The sequence below is a fragment of the Cetorhinus maximus genome, chromosome 22, assembly GCF_964194155.1.
Source record: "Cetorhinus maximus chromosome 22, sCetMax3.hap1.1, whole genome shotgun sequence".
Taxonomy (NCBI): Eukaryota; Metazoa; Chordata; class Chondrichthyes; order Lamniformes; family Cetorhinidae; genus Cetorhinus; species Cetorhinus maximus.
This window is the reverse complement of record NC_135900.1, coordinates 12,856,850-12,878,146: the sequence shown is the minus strand read 5'-3', so window position 1 is coordinate 12,878,146 and position 21,297 is coordinate 12,856,850. Positions and strand designations below refer to the sequence as shown.

The window sequence follows — 21,297 nt, the reverse complement described above, 5'->3', positions numbered from 1 at the left end:
AAGTGACTGCAGAATCATGTGTTCATCATCCATCTGCACCAACCACAATGTTTTGTAAAATTATGACAAAAGCTCCTCTTTTAACAAAATACGAGGACATGCTGTACCACAAATAAAACACCGAGAGGATTTGGTGAGGGGAGTGGGGGGGAGGGGGGTGGGTGGGGGAGGGCAGGCGGAAGGACGAGTCACCACTTACCACAATCTACACTGGACCAGACATCCTGACACACAAATACCGCGGCTTCTGGAACAAGTCAGAAGTTGGATATTCTGCAGCTAAGGAGTTCAACACTCGCTTTCCAAAAGGCTTTCCAGCAAGGCAAATGGAATGTTGGCCTTTATTGCAAGGTGGGGGGTGGTGGTGGAGTTTAAAAGTAGATAAGTCTTGCAACAGCTGTACAGAGTATTGGTGAGACCACACCTGGAGTATTGCATGCAGTTTTAGCCTCCTTACTTAAGGACGGATATACTTGCACTGGAAGTAGTTCAGGGAAGGTTCACAAGATAACCCCTACATCCCAGGAATCAGTCTAAAGATCGAGCAGGGTTGCCTTATACTCATTGGAGTTTAGAAGAATGATGTGGTTTTATTAAAACATAAAAGATCCTGTGGGGGCTTGACATGGTAGAGACTGAGAGGATGTTTCCCCTTGTGGAAAAATCTAGAACTCAGCTTAAAAATAAGGTGTCTCCCATTTAAAACTGAAATGAGGAGAAATTTCTTCTCTGAGAGCTGTTAGTCTTTGGAATCCTCTTCCCCAGAGAGAAATGGAAGTGTTGTCATCGAATATATTCAAGGCTGTGTTAGACAGATTTTTAATCTACAAGGGAGTCAAGGGTTATGTGGGGCAGACAGGAAAGTGGAGTTAAGATCATGGTTGATCTGATTGCAGCCTTATTAAATGGCAGAGCAGGCACGTTGAGCCAAATGACCTGCTCCTGCTTCTATTTTTTATGACCTTATGAGGCATAAGTCAGGACTGTGATAGAACACTCTGCCCTTGCCTGGATGGATGCAGTTGCATCAAAATTCAAGTAGCTGGCTACTATCCAGGACTAGGCAGTCCATTTGTGTGGCAGCGCATCCACCAGTTTAAACATCCAATTCTTCCATCAGTGGTGGATCATGACTGCAGTGTGTACTATACAGAATGCACTGCAGCAACTTGCCAAGGTTCCTTCATCAGCACCTCTCATACCTGCAATCTCCACAACTTAGAAGGACAAGGGTAATTGGTACATGAGAACACTATCACCTGCAAGTTCTGCTCCTCAGGTCACACATTATTTTGACTTCAAAATATAGTGCACGTTCCTTCATTGTTGCTGGGTAAAAATCCTGAAACTCTGTGGAATAGAACTGCGGGAATGTCTTCACCGCATAAATTGCAAAGATTCAAGATGAAGGGCCTCCACAACCTTCACAAAAGCAGCTAGCATTGGCAATAAGCTCCAGTGACCATACTTATCCTGAGAATGAAATAAATCTAGGATAATGGTTTTATGTTCCTAGACTAGCAATCCAGAGGCCTGGATTAATGATCTGGAAACAAAACGTCAAATCCCACCTTGGAGGCTGGGGAATTTAAATACAGTTAATTAAATAAATCTGGAATTTGAAAAAAAGTGAGAGTAATGGTAACAGTGAAACTACTGGATCATAAAAACCAATCTGGTTCATTAATGCCCTTTAGAGAAGGAACTCTGCTCTTAGCTGGTTTGCTTTGCACAGCAATATGGTTGACTGTTAATGTGTCCTCTGAAAAGGCCTAGCAAGCTATTCAATTAAGGCAATCAGGGGATGGGCAGCAGTTGTATTGTTTTAATTTCTGCCAGCTCTATTTGATTTTTGCCAGATCTTAATTTTAATTATCACAACAGATTAAATGGAAAACCTCATTACCCCCATGAAGTGCACTGCATTGGACCTGAACCCGCTTATATTTTCAGATTCAGGTCCTTTCAGTTGGCTTGACATAGGAACAGAAGTAAGCCATTCAACCCCTCAAGCCTGTTTTGCCATTCTGAGATCATGACTGATTTGCATCTTAACTTCATCCACCCGCCTTGACTCCATATCCCCTAATAACCTTGGCTAACATGCCCTTGACATAAGTGCAAAAAACAGCAGTCAAAAAATACCTATCTTCAGGCTGATTCCAACAGTGTGCACTTTGTTATAAAAACGGAAAATGCTGGAAAAACTCAGCGGGTCTGGCGGCATCTGTGGCGAGAGAAACTGTTAACGTTTCGAGTCCATGAGACTCTTCTTCAGAGCTCAGTTTGCACTTTGTGATGTATGCAAACAATGAATCTAATTACTGCTGGGCACCGCTATGCTTGGATATTTGACCAGTTAGAGACCTAGGAAAATGAAGTGAGTCATCATGCCCAGACCATTACAATGTATTTCCAAGTTTGTGCCTATATATATACCCCCAGGAATTTCCAAGGGCAGCAAAAGCAATGAGGACCTTATCACTGGTTTCCACTCCCTTTATACTCTGCTCTGTTCTTCACTGGGGAACAAGAATTGCTTAGAGGCAAAGCGAGGGAAAAATCAGCCCCAAGACATCAGCCATTTTAATGCAACAGGGACACTTTGTTCCAGCAAAATGCGTGACACCAGATCCCATCAACACAACAGGTCATCAGAATTCTCTGAATCTTGAGCCCACATGGGAAAATTATGCAGACAATCAGTTAGCCAAGGTCACAAAAACCAAGCCAGCAGTGCCCTCACTCACACAGAGATCAAGGTAAGATTAATATTTTATCTCACTAACCCCTTTGATTTCTTGGACAGCCATAAGACACCAGGCCTATGGACCTCATTGCCCATCATCAGGTGCCCTTGAGAAGGTGGTGATGAGTTGCCTTCTTGTACTGCTGCAGACAGGTGGTAAAGGCACTCCCACAAATGTATGTTGGGAAGGGAATCGAAGGCTTTGACCCAGCGACAATGAAAGAATGGCAATATATTTCCAAATCAGGATAGCATGTGACCAGGAGGTGGTGATGTGTTCTCAAGCAACCTTGTGTTTCAGGGTGGTAGAGGTCAAAAGGTTGGGAGACAATAAACTATTTTCTCAGAGTAGTGGATTTGTGGAACAAGTCTCCAAAGCAATTAACAGTATGTTAATGAATTATTTTTAAAAAAAGGGGGTGGATAAATATTTGGGATGGGGTTGGGGGGTGGGGTGGGGGTTGGTGAGCATTGCCTTTTTGCATAACATGTTATCATAAGCCAGTCTTTGGAGAACATGTTTATAACAGTGTTACACTTAGCACCCAGAGGGATTATTCTTTACAGCTGGGATTGGGATTGAAAGTTAGAAGGACAAGTACAAATGTAAATAAGAAATTTTTGTGGAAGATCTTCACTCGTGTGCTGCTGGAACCATAGAAATGACACGTCAAGGGAAGTGACCTGTCAGGGATAAATAATGTAGCCTGCAAGGTCAGGGAGATGTATTTAATATACATTCAATAACAACTCTGTACTAACCATTAGAAAATGTTATGGATGGCTTCCTAAAGCATGCCTGGATGAATATTTAATATCTGGATTACATTCAAAAGGAAGTTAATTTATCCCTTTGCAGCCAGGATGTCCTTTCAAATTTTGTTAACATGGCGCGAAATTGTCCCAGATTTTCATAAAATGCGGTTGCGGGCAGGAAAAAAAGTCGTTTCTTCTGCTGCATGGCGGGTTTTCGCACTGTATCTTCCCATTCCCGGTGTATCCCGCCTCATTAATAATGCATTCCCGGGAAACACTCTGGGCCATTGACGGGCAGGCTGGGATTTGCTCGCCCCACCGTTACCTCAGTGCTTCCTTGCTCCGGGTGCCATATTTAAAGTGCACCAGAGCGCATGCCTACTTTATGTCCACAGGCCAGGACTGCTCCAGGTGACAGATGGCCCCGAAAGCAAAGAGGACGGCAGCCCCCAAATTTAGTGAGGCGTCCTCCCTGGGGCGCCTGCTAGGGGCAGTGGAAGGCCGCCGAGATGTCCTCTACCCACCCCCCCGTCCGGCCACAGGAGGTCCACCAGAGTCACCAATCTGACTTGGGAGGCAGTGGCAGCGGTGGTCAATGCCACTGGGGCACAAGAGGAGGTCAGCCATCCGTTGCAGGAAGAGGATGAATGCTCTCATTCATTCCACCAGGATAAGTCAACCACCTCATCACTTTCCCATCACACATCCACAGGGATCTCACACCTCAAGGGACAACACCGCTAACTCTCACACACACACCCTCACATCTCCATCAGGCTTATATCCTCTGGAGCTCACATCCTCATCCTGTCCATGACTCTGCTCACCACATAAACATTTCCTGTAGTAACAAGCATTCTCCTCACACTCTCCATCAGTTTTCTTGCAGGAGAAGCTAGCTCACAACAGCAGGGAGAGGTCCATTTTCAGGGTTGGAATGCCCCCACATTAGGCCCCTCACTGACTGAGGAGCTTGCCATTGCGCTGACTGGTGAGGACGTGGACCTTGCCTGTGGCAGCAGTGAGTTCGGCCACGAACACCCACGTGAGGGTCCTGCACCGCATCATCTCTCTCAATGCGACTGTGAGTGCTCTATCTCCTGCTTTTGACTCTGCTGCCATGCACTAATTCTCTCTACTTTGGTTCACAGGGAGCTCTGCCAAGCGACTGACCCCCTCAGCCAGCCAGTCCCTCAGCTCCATCCAGGCCCTCGCTTCCAGCCAAGAAGACACTGCCTCCATTGAAGAACTGGAAATTAGCAGCCTGGAAGACCCGTCACAGCGCTTACCCACACCCTCCACCAGCGCAGACACACACACTTTGGTGGGATCTAGATCTGGAGCAGGCTCAGGTTCGCAACCTGACGTTCACTGCACAGACACGTGTCCACAGCAGGAGGTAGTTTCAGCCGAGCTCCCCAGCAGTCAGAGGACTGCTGGGGAAGAGGCATCTGTGAGGAGCTCGGAGGGGGGAAGGAGTTGGGGTGGGGGAGGGGGAGGGAGTTTGGAGAAGGGAAAGGAGTTCAGAGAGGGGAATGACAAGTCAGATGTCGAGCCTCTGGATTCGCCTTCCAACTCATCGTGGAGAATCAGCAGAAGGTGGGGGAAACATCACGCAAAGCTGTTGGAAACTCTGAGTGGCACATGAGTCAGAGGAGTGCGCCTGCCTGCTCGCTGTTGAAGTGGTGCCTACATATGCGCGTATGGAGCTCTCCTTGGGAAGGATGACAGATACCAAGGGGACCCTGGTCCAGCAGAACGCGGAGATACACTCAGACCTGCACTCCATCGCAGTAGCCATGGGGGAGTTTCTGCAGTGGCAATGCGAGAGGGAAACAGGGCACCTTCATATCCCTCCAGTTGGTCCGTCCCCTCAAGTAGTCAGGCCGGGGCCTTCGGGCATCCAAAGGGAGGAACAGCAGCAGCTGGACATCCCTGGGTCATCCACTCAACAATCTGAGGCTGGCTGCTGCCTCCAAGTCCCCTTTGCCTGTGACCCCCTCAACCTCATTCTCTGTCACCACAGAGGGAGCAGCTGGCCCACAGGAGGACAGCCAAAGCAAGCCAGGGCCCTCAAGGCCTCGACTGTCCAGAAGATGCAAGCTAAAGTCATCAGAGGTGGCAGGGCCAACCATTGCACAGGTTGTCTCCATCCCTGCTGAGGATGTCAGGGCAGCACCTAGAAGAAGTAAGCCTAGAGAAGTTAAGAAATTCTAATAACAAGTGTTTGCATGGGTGGACACATTTTGTCACAGTATAATCTGAAAATATATTTACTTTCACTGAATAATGTGTAATGTTGTCTTTTAGCTTCATTGACAGGCTTCGCGGGTCCTCACACTTCATCCCCACCCCTACTGGAAGTTCAGCTGGACCATGAGTGATTCTGGAAGGAGAAGAGTGTGTGTGTGTGTGGTAAGGCTTTTCGGAGCCTCATGCAAGCACTCTTGCATGCACACGGAACCTTCATTCATCACACTCATCTCACTGTCCTGAGCATTTTCAATGCTGCCTGCTGGGGTTCACTTTCAGTTGTCCATCTGAGCCGACCTGCCCACCCACTAATTGCATTCCCATGCAGCACCTGTGCCCATCCAACACGAGGCTTTGCTCACTTTCGACAATGATGGTCGTATTCAGATTTTTGCTCAACTCCCCTATTCTTTCCCCTCTCCCAGTCACCCATGTCCTTTCCCCCTATCACTGTTGACCCCCCCTGGCATCACCTTTCACCTCCTCGCTGTCACCTACCAACCCGAACTCTAGTCTTTCTCGGATGAGCAGGTGGACGTGCACGTTCCCTATCTTCCTGAGAATCCCACCCCCATCCACATTGACCTCCCTGACCTCCTCCCCTCACCACCCCCGGGATCTGTGTCTGCCGAGTCCCCACCAACCACCCTCGCTGTCCCTTCTACCGCTACCGATGCACCCTCACCCTCCCGGCTCCCTCTGCCTCTCTCTCAAACTCACCATTCCCTCCTACCATGCTCGCCCTCAGTTTGTTCCCCAGGAGGCAGTCATTGACTCCACAGACCCCCTCTCTTGCACATTCACCTGGACATCCTCCTCCTCCGCCCCCCCCTCCCCATCCCACCCCCACCAACCCCAAACATTATGAATTAAAATTTTACACAGGCATAGTAAAGGGTTCATTTCTGTTATAACAATGAGCTGCAATGTTAGATCAGTGATGGGGAAACTGTATCACATTTAGCATGGGTTTGTTTACTACTGACAGATAAAATTAAAAACAAGTACTTGTTAAAAAAAATTGGTTTGTCTAATGCATACATTAACCTGTTTATTGCTAATCCTTTCAAAATTGTTTTTTGCCATGTTCCTCGTCATCGAATTTGGTATATGAACCGCAGAATGGAAATAAAGAGGTGATTTACCAAAGTAGAAATATTCAGAAAGATTTACAATAAAAATGTCCATTGCCAAGTATGATTTGTGATTATAGAGAAAAAGAGGGGTAACGGAATAAACTGTTTAAACATTAAGCAAATTTAATTATTGTACAGTGCAACATTACCTTCTCTATACAAATCACCTTCATGAACAGTCAAATACAACACTACATCAGTTATTCACATCTTCAATCCAGCCTCCTTATACAGTACTTTTAACACTCCAAACACTGAAATAAAACTTCAAAAGTGCCTAAATGTAACATTGCTTTGGAATAAAAATATGTTTCACATTTCAGTCTCACAGAAATGAATTAAACATTTAAAAAAAAAATCTTTTAACAGTTTTTTCTTGGCACCTATGAAATATTTCAGTGTTGCACAGATCAAACTTCAAATACTTCAGTGAGATGAATATCACTCTCGTAAGAATACTTTTGTCTATTAATCCTGCTTCTGAGAGAGATTGGCCTGGGTGGTGTGTGATTTTGGCAGTATTTTGACACTTGCCAAGCATATAGGATCAATGAAAGAACCAAAGACAGAATGGTGCAGTGAAATCATTCTTCAAATCGAGTGCGGTATAACGTTGAACATGACAAAGAGACAGACTAATGAAAGCCTGAAGGTAATCTTGGCCAATGTCTACTCAATAGCCGAAGAAAATCATTTTACAAAAATAACCAGAAGATTCGCTTATCTTGCCCTGCAGTTGCCAGTATATACAACAGTTGGTGCCTTGTACCATTTATAAATGAACTGTAGTGACCAACGGACTTCATCTTTAAACAGTGCCATAAAAAATTGAAACAATATTTACTACATTATTACAGCATAATTCTGCTAGAAGACTGCCATGTTGATTATATGAAGAATTCTAAAACACAGCACAAAGAATTTTCCCTCCCCCACTAGCATTACAGCACTTGGAAAATATACATCAAAATTTTCATACTTTATAAGTTATAACGCAAAGACTTAATATTTAAAGACTTTCAAGTTTTTGATAAATATACATCCTTTTTGATTTATACAGGATATATTTATTTGATTGCAGGAAAAAAAAAATTACATCAACTATAACAACAGAAGTAGAATTTAAGGATTGTGAAACTTGAACCGAAAGTGAAATCTGCCAATATACGTTTTTATTAAACTCCCTTCTTTTCGTAAGACTTGTTTGCATCATCAAGTCTTCTGCCTCTCATTGTCTGGTCACCACAGGGGAAAGATTTCCTCGTGTTTCTTACTTGTACTGAAATGGCATTAATGATCTTTGCTACAAGTAACAAAACAAAGGAAATCTTCCTCCCTTCAGTATAGTTATGGGGCCAGCAACAAATACCCGGTAAGCCAACTTGGCACGATGCAGTCATTATCATGTCAACTTAGTTCCATGCAGGAGAGGGATGATGTACATGGAGATGTCATCACCTGAGCCAAGCCTGTCATTTGATATCCTCCATCCTCGGTCTTTCAAAACTCCTCTGGCTTTCATCACCAGGTCCTGGGCTGCCAGTGTGTACCTGTGAAGACATAATGTCATTGTGAAGTATACAACTATACGAACAATGACAATTGTTTCAGCAGCAGAATATTTACCTAGTAAATGTATATAATAAAAAGTTAGGTGTCTGTAGTGACCGACACATATGGCCATCCAATTTTATCAGATTTAATTGATCCATGGGAATAGACTTTGACTGATAGTGTAAAATGGGTGGTAGTGAGTTGGAACCCTGTTCTATATCGGTCCTGCTGACTTCAGTGGAAATAAAAATTGGAGATATGTTAAACGGGCTGCCGATTCGCTATCACCCGTTTTACATTATCACACAAAGTCATAATTACTTCCACTATCTTTAATTGACAGGTGGTCCGATTTTTGGGTCTGTCCAAGATATTCTTTTGGGCACGGTGATGCTCACATCCTCTAAGCGGTCGGAGTGTTTTACGTTGAGGGGTATGCCTGTTACTGTTCAATATCTAACTGTACAATAGAATAACACTGGGAGGTAACAATCGGTTATTACTAGTTCCATTTGTTTGATCACCCTTGTAATCGACCTGAATATTGTGTGTCTTTTGCACATTCCTTTGCGTGTCTCTCCAATCTTTCCAAAAGGCCAACTGAAACACAAAGACCATAAGAAATAGGAGGAATTGGCCCAATGACCCCTCGAGTCTTCTCCGCCAATCAATAAGATCGTGATTGAACTGATCTTGGCCTCAACTCTACATTTTCATCTGTTCTCCGTATTCTTTGACGCCCCATATAGTTCAAAAAATCTGTCAGTCTCAGCTTTGAATACATTCAATAACTCTGCCTCCACAGCTCTCTGGAGTGGAGGATTATGAAGATTCACAGCCCTGAGAGATAAACTCCCATCTCCGCCTTATGTGGGTGACCCCTTATTCTAAAACTATGCCTCCAAGTTCTAGATTCTCCTTCGAGGGGAAACATCCTTTCGGCATCCATCCGGCCAAGCTCCATCAGAATCTTATGGGCAGAATTTTATGACCCCTCCCACCAGTGGGACCTTCCGGTCCCAGCGAATTCAATGGAGTTTTGAACGGCTCGCTGCATTTTCTGGCCCTGTCCCCGCCGCGACAGAGCCTTAAAATTCCACCTTATATGTTTCAATGGGATCTCATTCTTCCTCTGAAACTTGCTGTATAAATGCAAGTCTTTCTTTCAATGAGTATAGGCCCAACATGCTCAACTCTTCCTCATAAGGCAACCTCTTTACCCCAGTAATCAACTTGGTGAACCCCTTCTCTGAACTGTCTCCAATGTATTCCCTAGAATATAAAAGGATAATAAGGGATGACTTGATTGAGCATTTTAGCATTTTGAAAGGAATTGATAGGATACTTAGAAACGTTTTCTGCTGATGAGGGAGTCCAGGACAAGGCATACCCTGGTCGCTCAGGAGAGAAGTTAAGAAACAACACACAAAGAATGCTACAGCATGGAATTCTCTCCCACAAAAATGAGTAGATGTTAGCTCAGTTTTACATCTGAGATTAACAGATTTTTGCTAATTAGCATATAAAAGCTAAGGCAGGTGAATGGAATTAAGATAAATATAGCCATGAATGGTGGAACAGTCTCAAGGGACTGAATGACCCACTCCTGTTCCTATGCTCCTCTGACCCCAACTTGCGAAACGGAAAGAGGCTCTGACCTGTTTCTAGCGGCTGTCCATCTTAAAGAATCCCACTAAAATGGTAGTGCTTGGAGTGGCATCTAGAACAGGGCGGTAAGTACTGTGCTACAATTTTCAGCCCCACTCCCACACAAGAATTGGGATGAAAAAGCAGCACTCCCTTTGCCTTCAGGTGCCATGTTAATTTGCAGAACAGCTTAAAGTACAAGAGCAGCATTCTGATATTGTTAGACTTAGGGAGTGGCAAACTGCTTGTTTAATAAACATTGGGGAAAATTAATTTTACTGCTAAATATTTGTTCACAACGATCGCCCACATTTTCATCAAGCAGGCAGTCACAGCATCAACACTGATCCAAACCCTTAACGAAGTACATTCACTTCCAGGATATTAAATAATTGCCTGGGATAATCTGCCGAAGACCTGATAAAGCCCTGATCAGAGTAAACTAACTTGATCTGTAACTTCTCAAACAAGGATGAATACGTTTTAACCAAGAATTTACTTTCCCCTTTATCAGGGAAATCCTGAGGAAATTAGAACATTTTAACGAAAGCTCAGCACTATGGATGCCTCCAGGTCTGGTCTAATCAATTTCTGGGATGCCAGCCCAAGCATGTTCCAAGCAATGGGATGATGTTATATACAGTATAAAATTCCACAGGGATCTGAGCTAATCCAGGGGATTCAACAGAAGGTATGGGTGACATTGTTTGTAAAATCCACCCTTTTCAAAGCCACTTTATCCAAGTCTCAACATTATTTTTTGTTCAATGGTAAAGAAAGACTTGCATTTTCATAGCAGCGTTGATAACCTCAGGACATTCTAAAGCACTTCACAGATAAAGAAGCACTTTTGAAGTGTAATAACTGTGACAATGTATGAAACAAGGCAGCCAATTTGTACACAGCAAGCTCCCACAAACTGCAATGTGATATCAACCAGATAATCTATTTGGGATGTTGACTGGGGGATAAATATTGGCCAAAACACTGGGATAACTCCCCTGCTCTTCTTCAAAATAGTGCTGTGGGACCTTTTATGTCCAAAAGGGGCTGACAGGGCCACGGTTTAACATCTCATCTGAAAGACACCACCTCCAACAATGCAGCACTTCTTCAGTGCTGCATTGTAGTGTCACCCTAGATTTTTGTGATGACATTTATTTTTCTTTAAGAAAATATAAGGTTATTAGCTGAAAAGCATTCTCAGGTATAAACATCTAAAACTTTAAAGTTGATTGTCCCCTCCTGTTTAGAATCAATTCGTCAAGATTGAATGAATATATATATATATATATATTTATTATGGAATTACCTAAAATGGCAGTGTCAATTTTGATATTTAATTTTGTGGCGTTCCCATAGGAATACCTAATAAACTGATGGATTAATTGGATTGCCCTACAAGAAAGCTTGCACAGAGTTGATGAGCTGAATGGCCTCATTCTAAGACGTACTATTCTAAGATTCTTGTGCTGCATTTCTCTGTGTGTTACTTTCAGAGATAATAGTCCATTTATTTTAAACACACAACACAGAAATATATTATGGGCATGTTAAGCATTCATGTATGGCCTAGGCTGATCTGAATTTTTACATGTGTGCCACTCAATTCTTTGAAGGTTTAACACCCAGAGTTTAGCTTTCTTTTTTCACGAGTACGGCTTGTGGCAGCGAGCTACCAAAGGCTGCAATTGTCCATATGGATATAGAACGAATGCATCTTATGTCAATGCATCAAGACTCTTATCTTCAGATGGAGCTGCCACAAGAGGCTTTTAGTAGCTTTGGTGCTCGTTTCCCCAAAAGAAATTATTACTTTTCAAAATCTCAGCTGTAAATCAGACTATTATAAACAGGGATCTGATTGTTCAAATTAATTATTGGGGTTCATTATTAAATTTCACTTAATTTAAAAAAAAGCAAGGGTTCTAATTTTTACTAAATGTTTGTATTATGGAAAACATGGATTCAAATCTGGGCAAGCGTTTCTGCTTTGCGCGCAATTGGCAATCCAACACGCAACAATGCCTCAACTTGCACTAGTTAGGAAGCCCAAGCTTTGGCTCAAACTCATTTGCACCTCACCAAACCCAAAATCTGCCATGAACCAGTGTCATCGGGCAGCACTTTAGAACTAAGTTTACAAAAAGCACTGTGCATTAAGAATATTTCTTGATATATTTAACGGTGATAACCTGATGCATTTTTATTAATACAGCTGAAAATCAGTTCATCACAAAAAAAGCATTTTTAAGTGTCTAGTCTTATGACACGTAACTTGATTTTAAAATAACTAAGAATTATACGGAATTATTTCCTAGTTGCATTGGTGTACAGTAGTCATTTGGTTAGTAATTTAAAAATTATATACTTAAAAGCTTTCAAAATGTGCATATTTTGAAGTGCTTAAATTTCCCTTGAGTTTTTTTAGGCACCAGTTTAGAGCTTCCTTGAAGGCCCACAAATGAGTGCAATTAGCAGAAATATGTCGTTCTGATTAATACGATCTAGGGGCATGGCCAGATTCATGGGCAGGACCAGCTTCCCTCATGATGCTTTATAACCAACGCAAACTCAATTGGTGCTGGAAGTAACTTGCTTTTAAATTCCATGACCTTTTGCACTTGTTTAGCACAATTTTCCTGAAATCTGGCAAAAGAAAGTGCAACCTAGCATAGTTCTGACATCACGGCATCCTGGATAAAGTCATATTCATCGTAAGGGTGGTGGTGGTGGTGGTGGGGGGGTGGGGGGGGGTGGGGGGGGGGGGAGGGGGAGGTGACTTTATTTGTTGCACTTCTTACATTCGATCTTAAATTTATTTCAATTGTTTCACATTTTAGGGTATTTTGCCTCCTAGTTCCAACTATTGCTGTATTCGCCAATGACCAAACCTTCAGAAGATTACTTATGCAGGTAAAAAAGTTATATGTTAAAAACAACACTTGGTACAAAGATTGGAATTTACACTTCAATAATTTATCACTGACCATCTGCTACTTTATTACATAGACAAATAAATCATAATTATGTTGGTTGAGGTTAATCTTACCCACTATAATGCAATCACATAGATGAACAGATTGTGACCATACTTGTAATTAAAAACTACAGGTAAATGATGATCATGGGATGAAATTAAAAATGACAGGCACAGTACCCACGTGATTGGTGCCAATAGATTATCTATTCCCCTTAAAATGCAAGAGTAGCCTGTATATGGTGCTGCTTACTGTTGAATCTTTCTGAACTACAAAGCCTTTGGGACTTAATTGCAGTCACCCCAATGTCATTACGCTCTGTTTTTATTATTCATTTACGGGACATAGGCTTTGCTGGCTAAGCCAGCATTTATTGCCCATCCCTGATTGCTCTTGAGAAGGTAGTGGTGAGCTGTCTTCTTGAACTGATGCAGTCCCTGTGATGTAGGTACACCCACAGTGCTGTTAGGGAGGGAGTTCCAGGATTTTGACCCAGTGACAGTGAAGGAACGGCAATATATTTCCAGGTCAGGATGGTGAGCAGCTTGGAGGGGGACTTCCAGGTGGTGGTGTTTCTGTGTATCTGCTGCCCTTGTCCTTCTGGATGGTAGAGGTCATGGGTTTGGAAGGTGCTGCCTAAGGAGCCTTAAGTCTCCTCTGCCCATCATAATGGAAAGGAAGATGTTGGGACAATTCCGACGATCTGTTTTAACACCACGAAGCTGTAAAGGGCACTTCATGACATGAAAGGAACTTTGAACAAAAGAGAAAGAACCTGCACAGAGTAAGTGCAGATACACTGGGCCCACTAATGTCAATAATTGAACTCAAATGTATTTTGTGGGACTTTTTTTTTGGGGAAGATTTACTAGTCACAAATCAGAAGGTCTTACAGTGCAGAAAGAGGCCCATGATCCATGGCTCCTGCACCAACTCTCTGACAGAACAATCCAATCACGAGTATGACCTCATTTTAAGCAACTGTTGAATGCTGCGTCTGTAACCTTGGAAATACTGCTTTCGTTTTCCAGCATAGAATATAGAGCTTTCCGTGCACCCATTAAAAGCAGCATGGAAATTAGTCAACGATTCAGATGTTTCACACCTCATTTAAAACTACTCTCACTTTAAGACTGCTTTCAATCATGTACTGCAATACTTCAAATAACTTTTAAAACAACACCAGTTAAACACAAGACCAACATAGTAAAAAGTAGTGACTGAAAAGGGAGAAAAGGAAGAAGAGAAAAAAAAGAGAAAAGAGGAGGGAATACAGAACAGATTTACCAGAATGATACCTGGACTCTAAGGGTTAAATTACAAAGAGAGATTGCACAACTGAGCTTGTATTCCCTGGAATTTAGAAGGTTCAGGGTTTATTTGATCAAATTTGTCAAGGTATTAAGGGACAGGTAGGGTAGATAGGGAGAAACAATTTTTCATAGACGGAGGAGTCTAGGACTAAAGGGCATAGTCAAAAAATTCAAGTCAGACCTTTAGGAATGAAATTGGGAAATAATTCTAGTCATTCGCAGGCGGCCAGCATGTCCTTGGCAAATATGGTCCCCCACAGAGGCCGAGACCATAATTCCGCAGAAAACCTGCCATCGTTGCAGCCTTGAAAGTGTTATTCAGAGGCCCCTTCACGTGGTTGTCGATCTGACATTCCCGGAGGAGAGCGAGGCATGATAGGCTCCTATCCCCAGTCATTTTCACACGCTTTTAATGCTTCAGCCTTTTGTAGGTGAAAGCATGCTGCCTAGTCTTCTGGTGGAAAGGCCCAGAAACCCCAGAGCAATATACAGAGGATGGAGATCATTGGACTATACCCCATTTCCTTTCTGAGCTGCGCAAGCAATTCTATGTCATTTTCAGGAGGCAAGTGTGCAGCAGCTGTTGCCTTAAATAGATTAAAATTTTGATAAGACAAGCTATTTTATGAAAATATTATAAAATGGATATAGAGGCACTGGAGAAAGGATTCACAAGGATGATAACAGAACGGAAATGATATAACCATTAAAAAAAAAATTGAACAGACTCTTTTCTACTAGAAAAGCAAAGGCTGAGGGGTGAACTGATACAGGTCTTTCAATATTATGAAAGGGTTTAACAGAGTAGACAAGGTGAAGATGTTTCCACATGTGGGAGAGACCAGAACTAGTGGTCCATAAATGCAAGGTGGTCACTAATTAATCCAATTGGGAATTCCGGAGAAACTTCTTTACACAGTGTGGTTAGAATGTGGGACTCATTACTACAGGGAGTAGAGTAGTGACAGTAGATGCATTCAATGGGAAACTGGGTAAACATGAAGGAGAAAGGAATAAGAAAGTTATAATGATAGGGTTAGACGAGGAGCAGCAATATGGAGCAAAAGCACCAGACTGGTTGGACCCAATGGCATATTTCTGTGCTCTCTGTTTGATGTACTAAATGCACTGCTGCAGTATGAAGGGCAACAGCATACATCCGTAGTACAATGTAAAGTTCTATCTATCCATCAAAATCAATGCGCTGCCACCACACACCCCACCCGCCCCACCTCCCAAGTGCAGGTTTCCCCCCCACCAAGTTATATTGAGGGTACAAACAGATGACGCTTTGTCAAGAGTTCTGACCACACGGTAACACATTAGCCTGTCTGACAGTCAGACGGAAGATCTTTTGTGTTTCAGATTAGAAAGATAAGGACGCGAAGTTTGGGCTTGTGATTAGCTTGATTTCAGTCTCCGTCACAGCCAATATTGTTGCATGTTGTCTAAGTACCGATTTGTCTTAATACCAGATAAAGAAAGGTTGAGCAATGACAAGTGTCTCCCCCATTCTTTGGGCTGACACTAGAATCATCAGAAATTGTTGCTCTGCAGCTCACTGATTTGATACAAATGAGAACAGGGGTTTTCTTTGTCATAAACAACAACTTGCATTTATATAGCACCTTTAATGTTGTAAAACATCCTTCATATGATTGTTATCAAACAAAACCTGACATCAAGCCACATAAGGAGCTAATAACACAGATAATCAAAAACTTGATCAAAGACGTAGGCTTTAAGGAGCATGTTAGAAAAATTAAGTGAGGTAGGGAGGAGAGGGAGAGGGAGAGGTTTAGGGAGGGAATTCCAGAGCTTAGGGGCTAGACACAGTTGTCAATGATGCAGCAATTAAAATTAGGGATGCACAGGAGAACAGAATTGGAGAAGCACTGTAATCTCAGTTTTCTAGGGACAGACATAGGGAGTGTAAACAAGGGTGAGAATGTAAAAGCCAAGGTGTTGTCAAACCAGAAGCCAATGTAGGTCAGCAAGCACAGGGACGACAGATGAATGGGACTTGGTACAAAGTTATGTTACCAGCAGCAGAGCTTTAGATGAGCTCAAGTTGATGTAGAGTGGAAGATGGGAGGCTGGTCAAGAGAGCATTGGAATACTTGAATCCAGAGGTAACAAAGGCAATGATGAAGGCTTCAGCAGCAGATGAGCTGAGGCAGAAGCAGAGTCGGATGATGTTATGGAGGTGGAAGCAGCCAGTCTTGAAAATGGAGCAGGTGTATGGTCAGAAGCTCATTTTGGGATCGAAAACGACACTTAGGCTGCAAACAATCTGACTCAACCTCAAACAGTTTCTAGGGAGAGGGATGGAGCTGGCGGCTGGGGAATGGAGATTGTGGTGAGAGCTGAAGACATTGGCTTTTGTCTTTCTAATATTTAGTTAGTCAAAATTTCTGCTCATCCAATGCAAACAGTCAGTATGACAAACAGTGGAAGGGTCAAGAGAGGGAGTGTGGGCAACGGTCTGGTGCACTCTGCTGGTCAGGCACCCAATAGCTAAAATCCACCCTCACCACCCACCCCAGGTATCAGTAAGGATTTTAAAGCCTTTGAGAGTATACAGCATAAATTCACCAGGGTAAGGTCAAAGATGGGAAATAGTAATCATGGGGAGAGACTTGGTATACTGGGACTATTTACACTGGAGCAAGAAGAGATTTAACGGGTATCTTCAAGATCATGAGTGGATTTGGAGGAGTTGAGGAAAAGACTGCTTCCTTGGATTTGGGAGTCAGTGATGAAGGGCTATTAGCAATTTAAAACTTCATTAAGAGAATGCAAAAAACATGTTAGGAGAAATGTATTTATGTGGAAGGCTATCGGTAGTATGACATGCCTTGAGAGACTATTGCACACTCTATGGGTAAATATGAAGTGGAGGAGGATCTGGAAAGAAGACGGGACACTGGGATTAGATTTGGATTGATCTAGGATTAAATTTAAATTGATCTAGTAAAGAGCCAGCACAGACACAGTGGGCCAAATATCCTCCTTTCCTGCGCTGTTCTTCCCATTTGTCATACAGAGTTACAGCAACAACTACATCAAATAATCCTCCATTAAAACTCACCACTTCGGTGTTTCTATATATATAAAAAAAAACTTATTTCCATTGCAGACTCTCTGGGCTGTGCCAATGTTCTGGTTTATTAACTATAGCAGAGTTCATTCCAAACTGATTGAAATCCTTCACCAACCTGCGTGGATCGTCAGGATCGCAGTTGGAGAGAAAGCTTGTTATGGCTTCAGCCACTTCTTTATTGGACAGGACGTCCCACAGTCCATCCGTGGCTAGAACCAGCACGTCATTTGCGTCATGATCGTGTTCTGAGATGTCATAAACTCGCACCTGTACACAGAGGAATCGAATGAACTTTATTTTTAATTTTTTTTTTAAAAAAAAGGATTTTCAAAAGCAGCTCAACCTTTTTCACACCTGTGAAAGAAACACAAATTTCCCCCCCTGCAGCCCCATCAATTATTCACAAGTCGTCATTTTAAAGATTACCATGACCATAAAATAAAAACGGCAGTGAGCAGAAGTAGAAAAAAAAGTCGACCTAAACAGGTCATTACAAGCGCAGTTTCAGTGTTATAGAGAATGCTGCATTTCATCCTTTTCCTTGTGTTGGAAAGTATTCCAAATATAAATGCTGTTTTTTAATTCTCATTTCTGTCTCTTAAGTGTTGTCAGCTGTCACTAGCAGCCTAGGCCACAGACCTAAAAAGGTGTGACATTGATTTCATCAACTTTCAGCAAACATTCTTTTTTTTTTGAGGTAAATGGCATTTTGCTGGATTCAATATGGAAATCAGGCAGTTAACGTTCCCATGGCAACACAGTGTCATTCTATCTCATCTCATCTGCACAGGTCATAAACCATTGCAGGGTAGGCCCATCTCTTCCTTGCAGATTTACACTCTTGAATTGAATTAGTCTGGGCAGGCAAGATGGGAAATTTTAATATGTGTAACCCACAGGTGACCCAGCTACCGTAAAGCCTTGTGCAGAAGTCTTAGCCTGACTCGAATGTATATGCGTACATAAGTCACAGTAGATGTAAAAGCTACACTGATGCATCTCGGAGGCCACTGTTTTTACCTACAGAATTTAAAACAGCCCTTAAAAGCTTGTTGGTTAATCATCAGATTCTGCCGCATCTATGTGTAGCAGGGTACAAAATTTGTAACAAAATGTAATTATTTTTGTCAGCAAGCAGTACAGGGTCCAGTTATTAATTAAACACGCGCTCATTTATGGTAGAATCTTCATCAAGAATGCAGGATTCTCTCAATACTCCCAGAGTTCATTCATCGCCCTCAATTCACAGAGGTTACTGGTCCAGAGGTGTGGACTGTGCAAGAAATGGAAAATGTTCTTAATTTGCGTCTGTGAAAGGAGGTTTTTAGAGAGCTGTAAGGTCAAGAACATTTGTTTAAAAAACTTGACAGTTCAAAATGGATTATTGTTTCAGAAGAGAGTGTCTGTTTTTAAAAATAAGTAAAATGCCTTATTTTGCACTGATTTACAGATGCAAGGGGATGCTTTAGTGAAATGTAGGCTCCAGATAAAAAGGCACAAAGGTGATGGTTTATGTGCACCATGTGGACAGAAATAAAAAACGGGCAGGGTGCGAGGTTCAATCTTCAGAAAGTAGACTTCTAGTCCATCACGCTGTGAATGCTGATACGAACTAATTCCATGATGATTATGCACAACCCAGAATATGGGAGAACTAAATGAAATATTATGAAATCCTAGGGCCACTCGCATCAATCATTCAATATTTTTATGCTTTATAACTCTGGGGTGTTGGAGGTGAGACTAGCCAGACTGAATTCCAACATTCATTGCCCTGAACACAACTTCATTGAATATTCACTGCTCATTTACATATCAAAATATGTGTATTAAGTCTGCAATGCAATGCAGTACATCAAATGTTTAATTCAAAACCGTATTGCTTAGAATGTACTTTGATCAACCGCAGAATCTCAGAAACTTTACAGTGCAGAAGGAGGCCATTCAGCCCATCAAGCCTGCACTGGCTCTCAAAGTGCATTCTACCCAGTCCCACTCTCCTGCCTTATCCCCGCATCCTTGTGCATTCTCTTTTTTTTCAGGTGGCAATCCAATTCCCTTCTGAGTATCTCAATCGAACCTGCCTCCACCACCCTCTCTGAAAGTTCGTTCCAGGCTCCAGCCACCCTCTGGGTGAAAAAACTTTCCCTCACCTCACTTTTACTCCTTTTGCCAATTATTTTGAATCTTTGCCCTCTAGTTCTTGATGCTCTCCTGAGTGGGAACAGTTTCTCACTATTTACCCTGTCCATATCCCTCAGGATCTTGAATACCTCTATGAAGTCTCCTCTCAGCCTTCTTTTCTCCAAGGAAAACAGTCCTTAGCTCTCCACTGCAGGATTGGATTGCAAACTATTAACAAGTGCTAGGCAAAAGCACAACCATGTTGATGTACTCCTACAGACTGCTAATAGATACATGTCCCACTGAATCATATTCTAAGCTGTAAGGTCAAGAACATTTGTTTAAAAAAACTTGACAGTTCAAAATGGATTATTGTTTCAGAAGAGAGTGTCTGTTTTTTAAAAAAAAAGTAAAATGCCTTATTTTGCACTGATTTACAGATGATCTCAAGTGAATAAATATTAAATTAAAAATATACTGCATTGCAAAATGGTATCCAGTGGGATAGAATGAGGAAAGGCCTGCATTCAAACTGCTGTTAACATTTTCTTGACTTGTTTTGTGATTATTTTCAAAGAACATTTAACATTGCACTGAACATTGATTTAAACATGATCTGTGAGATCTCAATGTATAAATAAGACAATCACTAGTAAACCAAATAGGAAATATTTCACCCAGAAAATGGTTAGAATGTGGAACGAGTTACCATAGATGCGTTTAAGGGGAAGCTGGATAAACACATGAGAGAGAAAGGAATAGAAGGATATGCAGTTAGGATGACATGAGCAGGGTTGGGAGGAGGCTCATGTATTGGCATACAGCATGGGCTGAATGCATGTGTAGTTCTATATCTGAGAAACACTATTATTTATTTTGAAACTCTTTTTATAGATGGACCAACAATTAAGGCATATTACAGTGTAGTTTCTTATTGGGACCAATTTTTTTTTTCAATGTCATTTTCAGGCAAAAAAAACGTCATTAAACTGAATGACACTTCTGAACAAATATGCACTGCAGGCAGTGGCGGGGGGGGTTCAGACTTTAAGCCCAAAGTTCAGCACAGTACTCCAGTGACATTCGAATGCGTGTACAGTTCCATTCGGAGGGAACACGTAATAAATGGGCAGCCAGCAAAGGATGGTTGGGGGGTGGTGGTTAAGGGAGAGAGTGCGCCTTGTTTGGTGCCCAGTGATCAACGAATGCAGTTTCACATGGGCCTGCATATTGAATGCACTGTAAGCCTGCCTGTTTCAGTGACAGACTGTTTAAATATGCAAGTCAGTAGCCTGGGGGGAGGCGGTGGCGTAGTCCAGTAATTGCTAGTCCAGTAACGCCACTGGATTAGCAAATCCAGGTGCCCAGGTTAATGCACTGGGGACATGGGTTCAAATCCCACAATGGCAGCTGGTGGAATTTAAACTCAATAAATCTGGAATCTGGTGACCATGACAACTATCTTCAATTGTTGTAAAAATCCATCTGGTTCACTCATGACCTTTACGGAAGAAAATCTGGCCTACATGTGACTCTTAACTGCTACCAAAGGACAATTCGGGATGAGCACCAAATGCTGGCCCAGATCCCGATTTCAATTGTGAAGGACCAATGGCGCGCATTGTGCATGTTCCACATTTGTACCAGGCTGTGAGTGGGTCTTAAAGAGGGCTCTAAATAA

The 21,297-nt window shown here is 42.4% G+C and overlaps 1 protein-coding gene across 1 annotated transcript in view; it reads right to left on the bottom strand.

Annotated features, from left to right (window-relative positions):
• Positions 1-6,999: 6,999 nt before the first annotated feature.
• Positions 7,000-21,297, bottom strand: part of ppm1h (protein phosphatase, Mg2+/Mn2+ dependent, 1H) — a 149,634-nt gene continuing 135,336 nt past the window's right edge. The window contains exons 9-10 of the mRNA XM_078567841.1: positions 17,608-17,759; positions 7,000-8,444 (exon numbers count right to left, since the gene is read on the bottom strand). Coding sequence (XP_078423967.1) covers positions 8,297-8,444; positions 17,608-17,759 — 300 coding nt within the window. The 3' untranslated portion in view covers positions 7,000-8,296. The remainder of the gene's footprint in view (positions 8,445-17,607; positions 17,760-21,297) is intronic.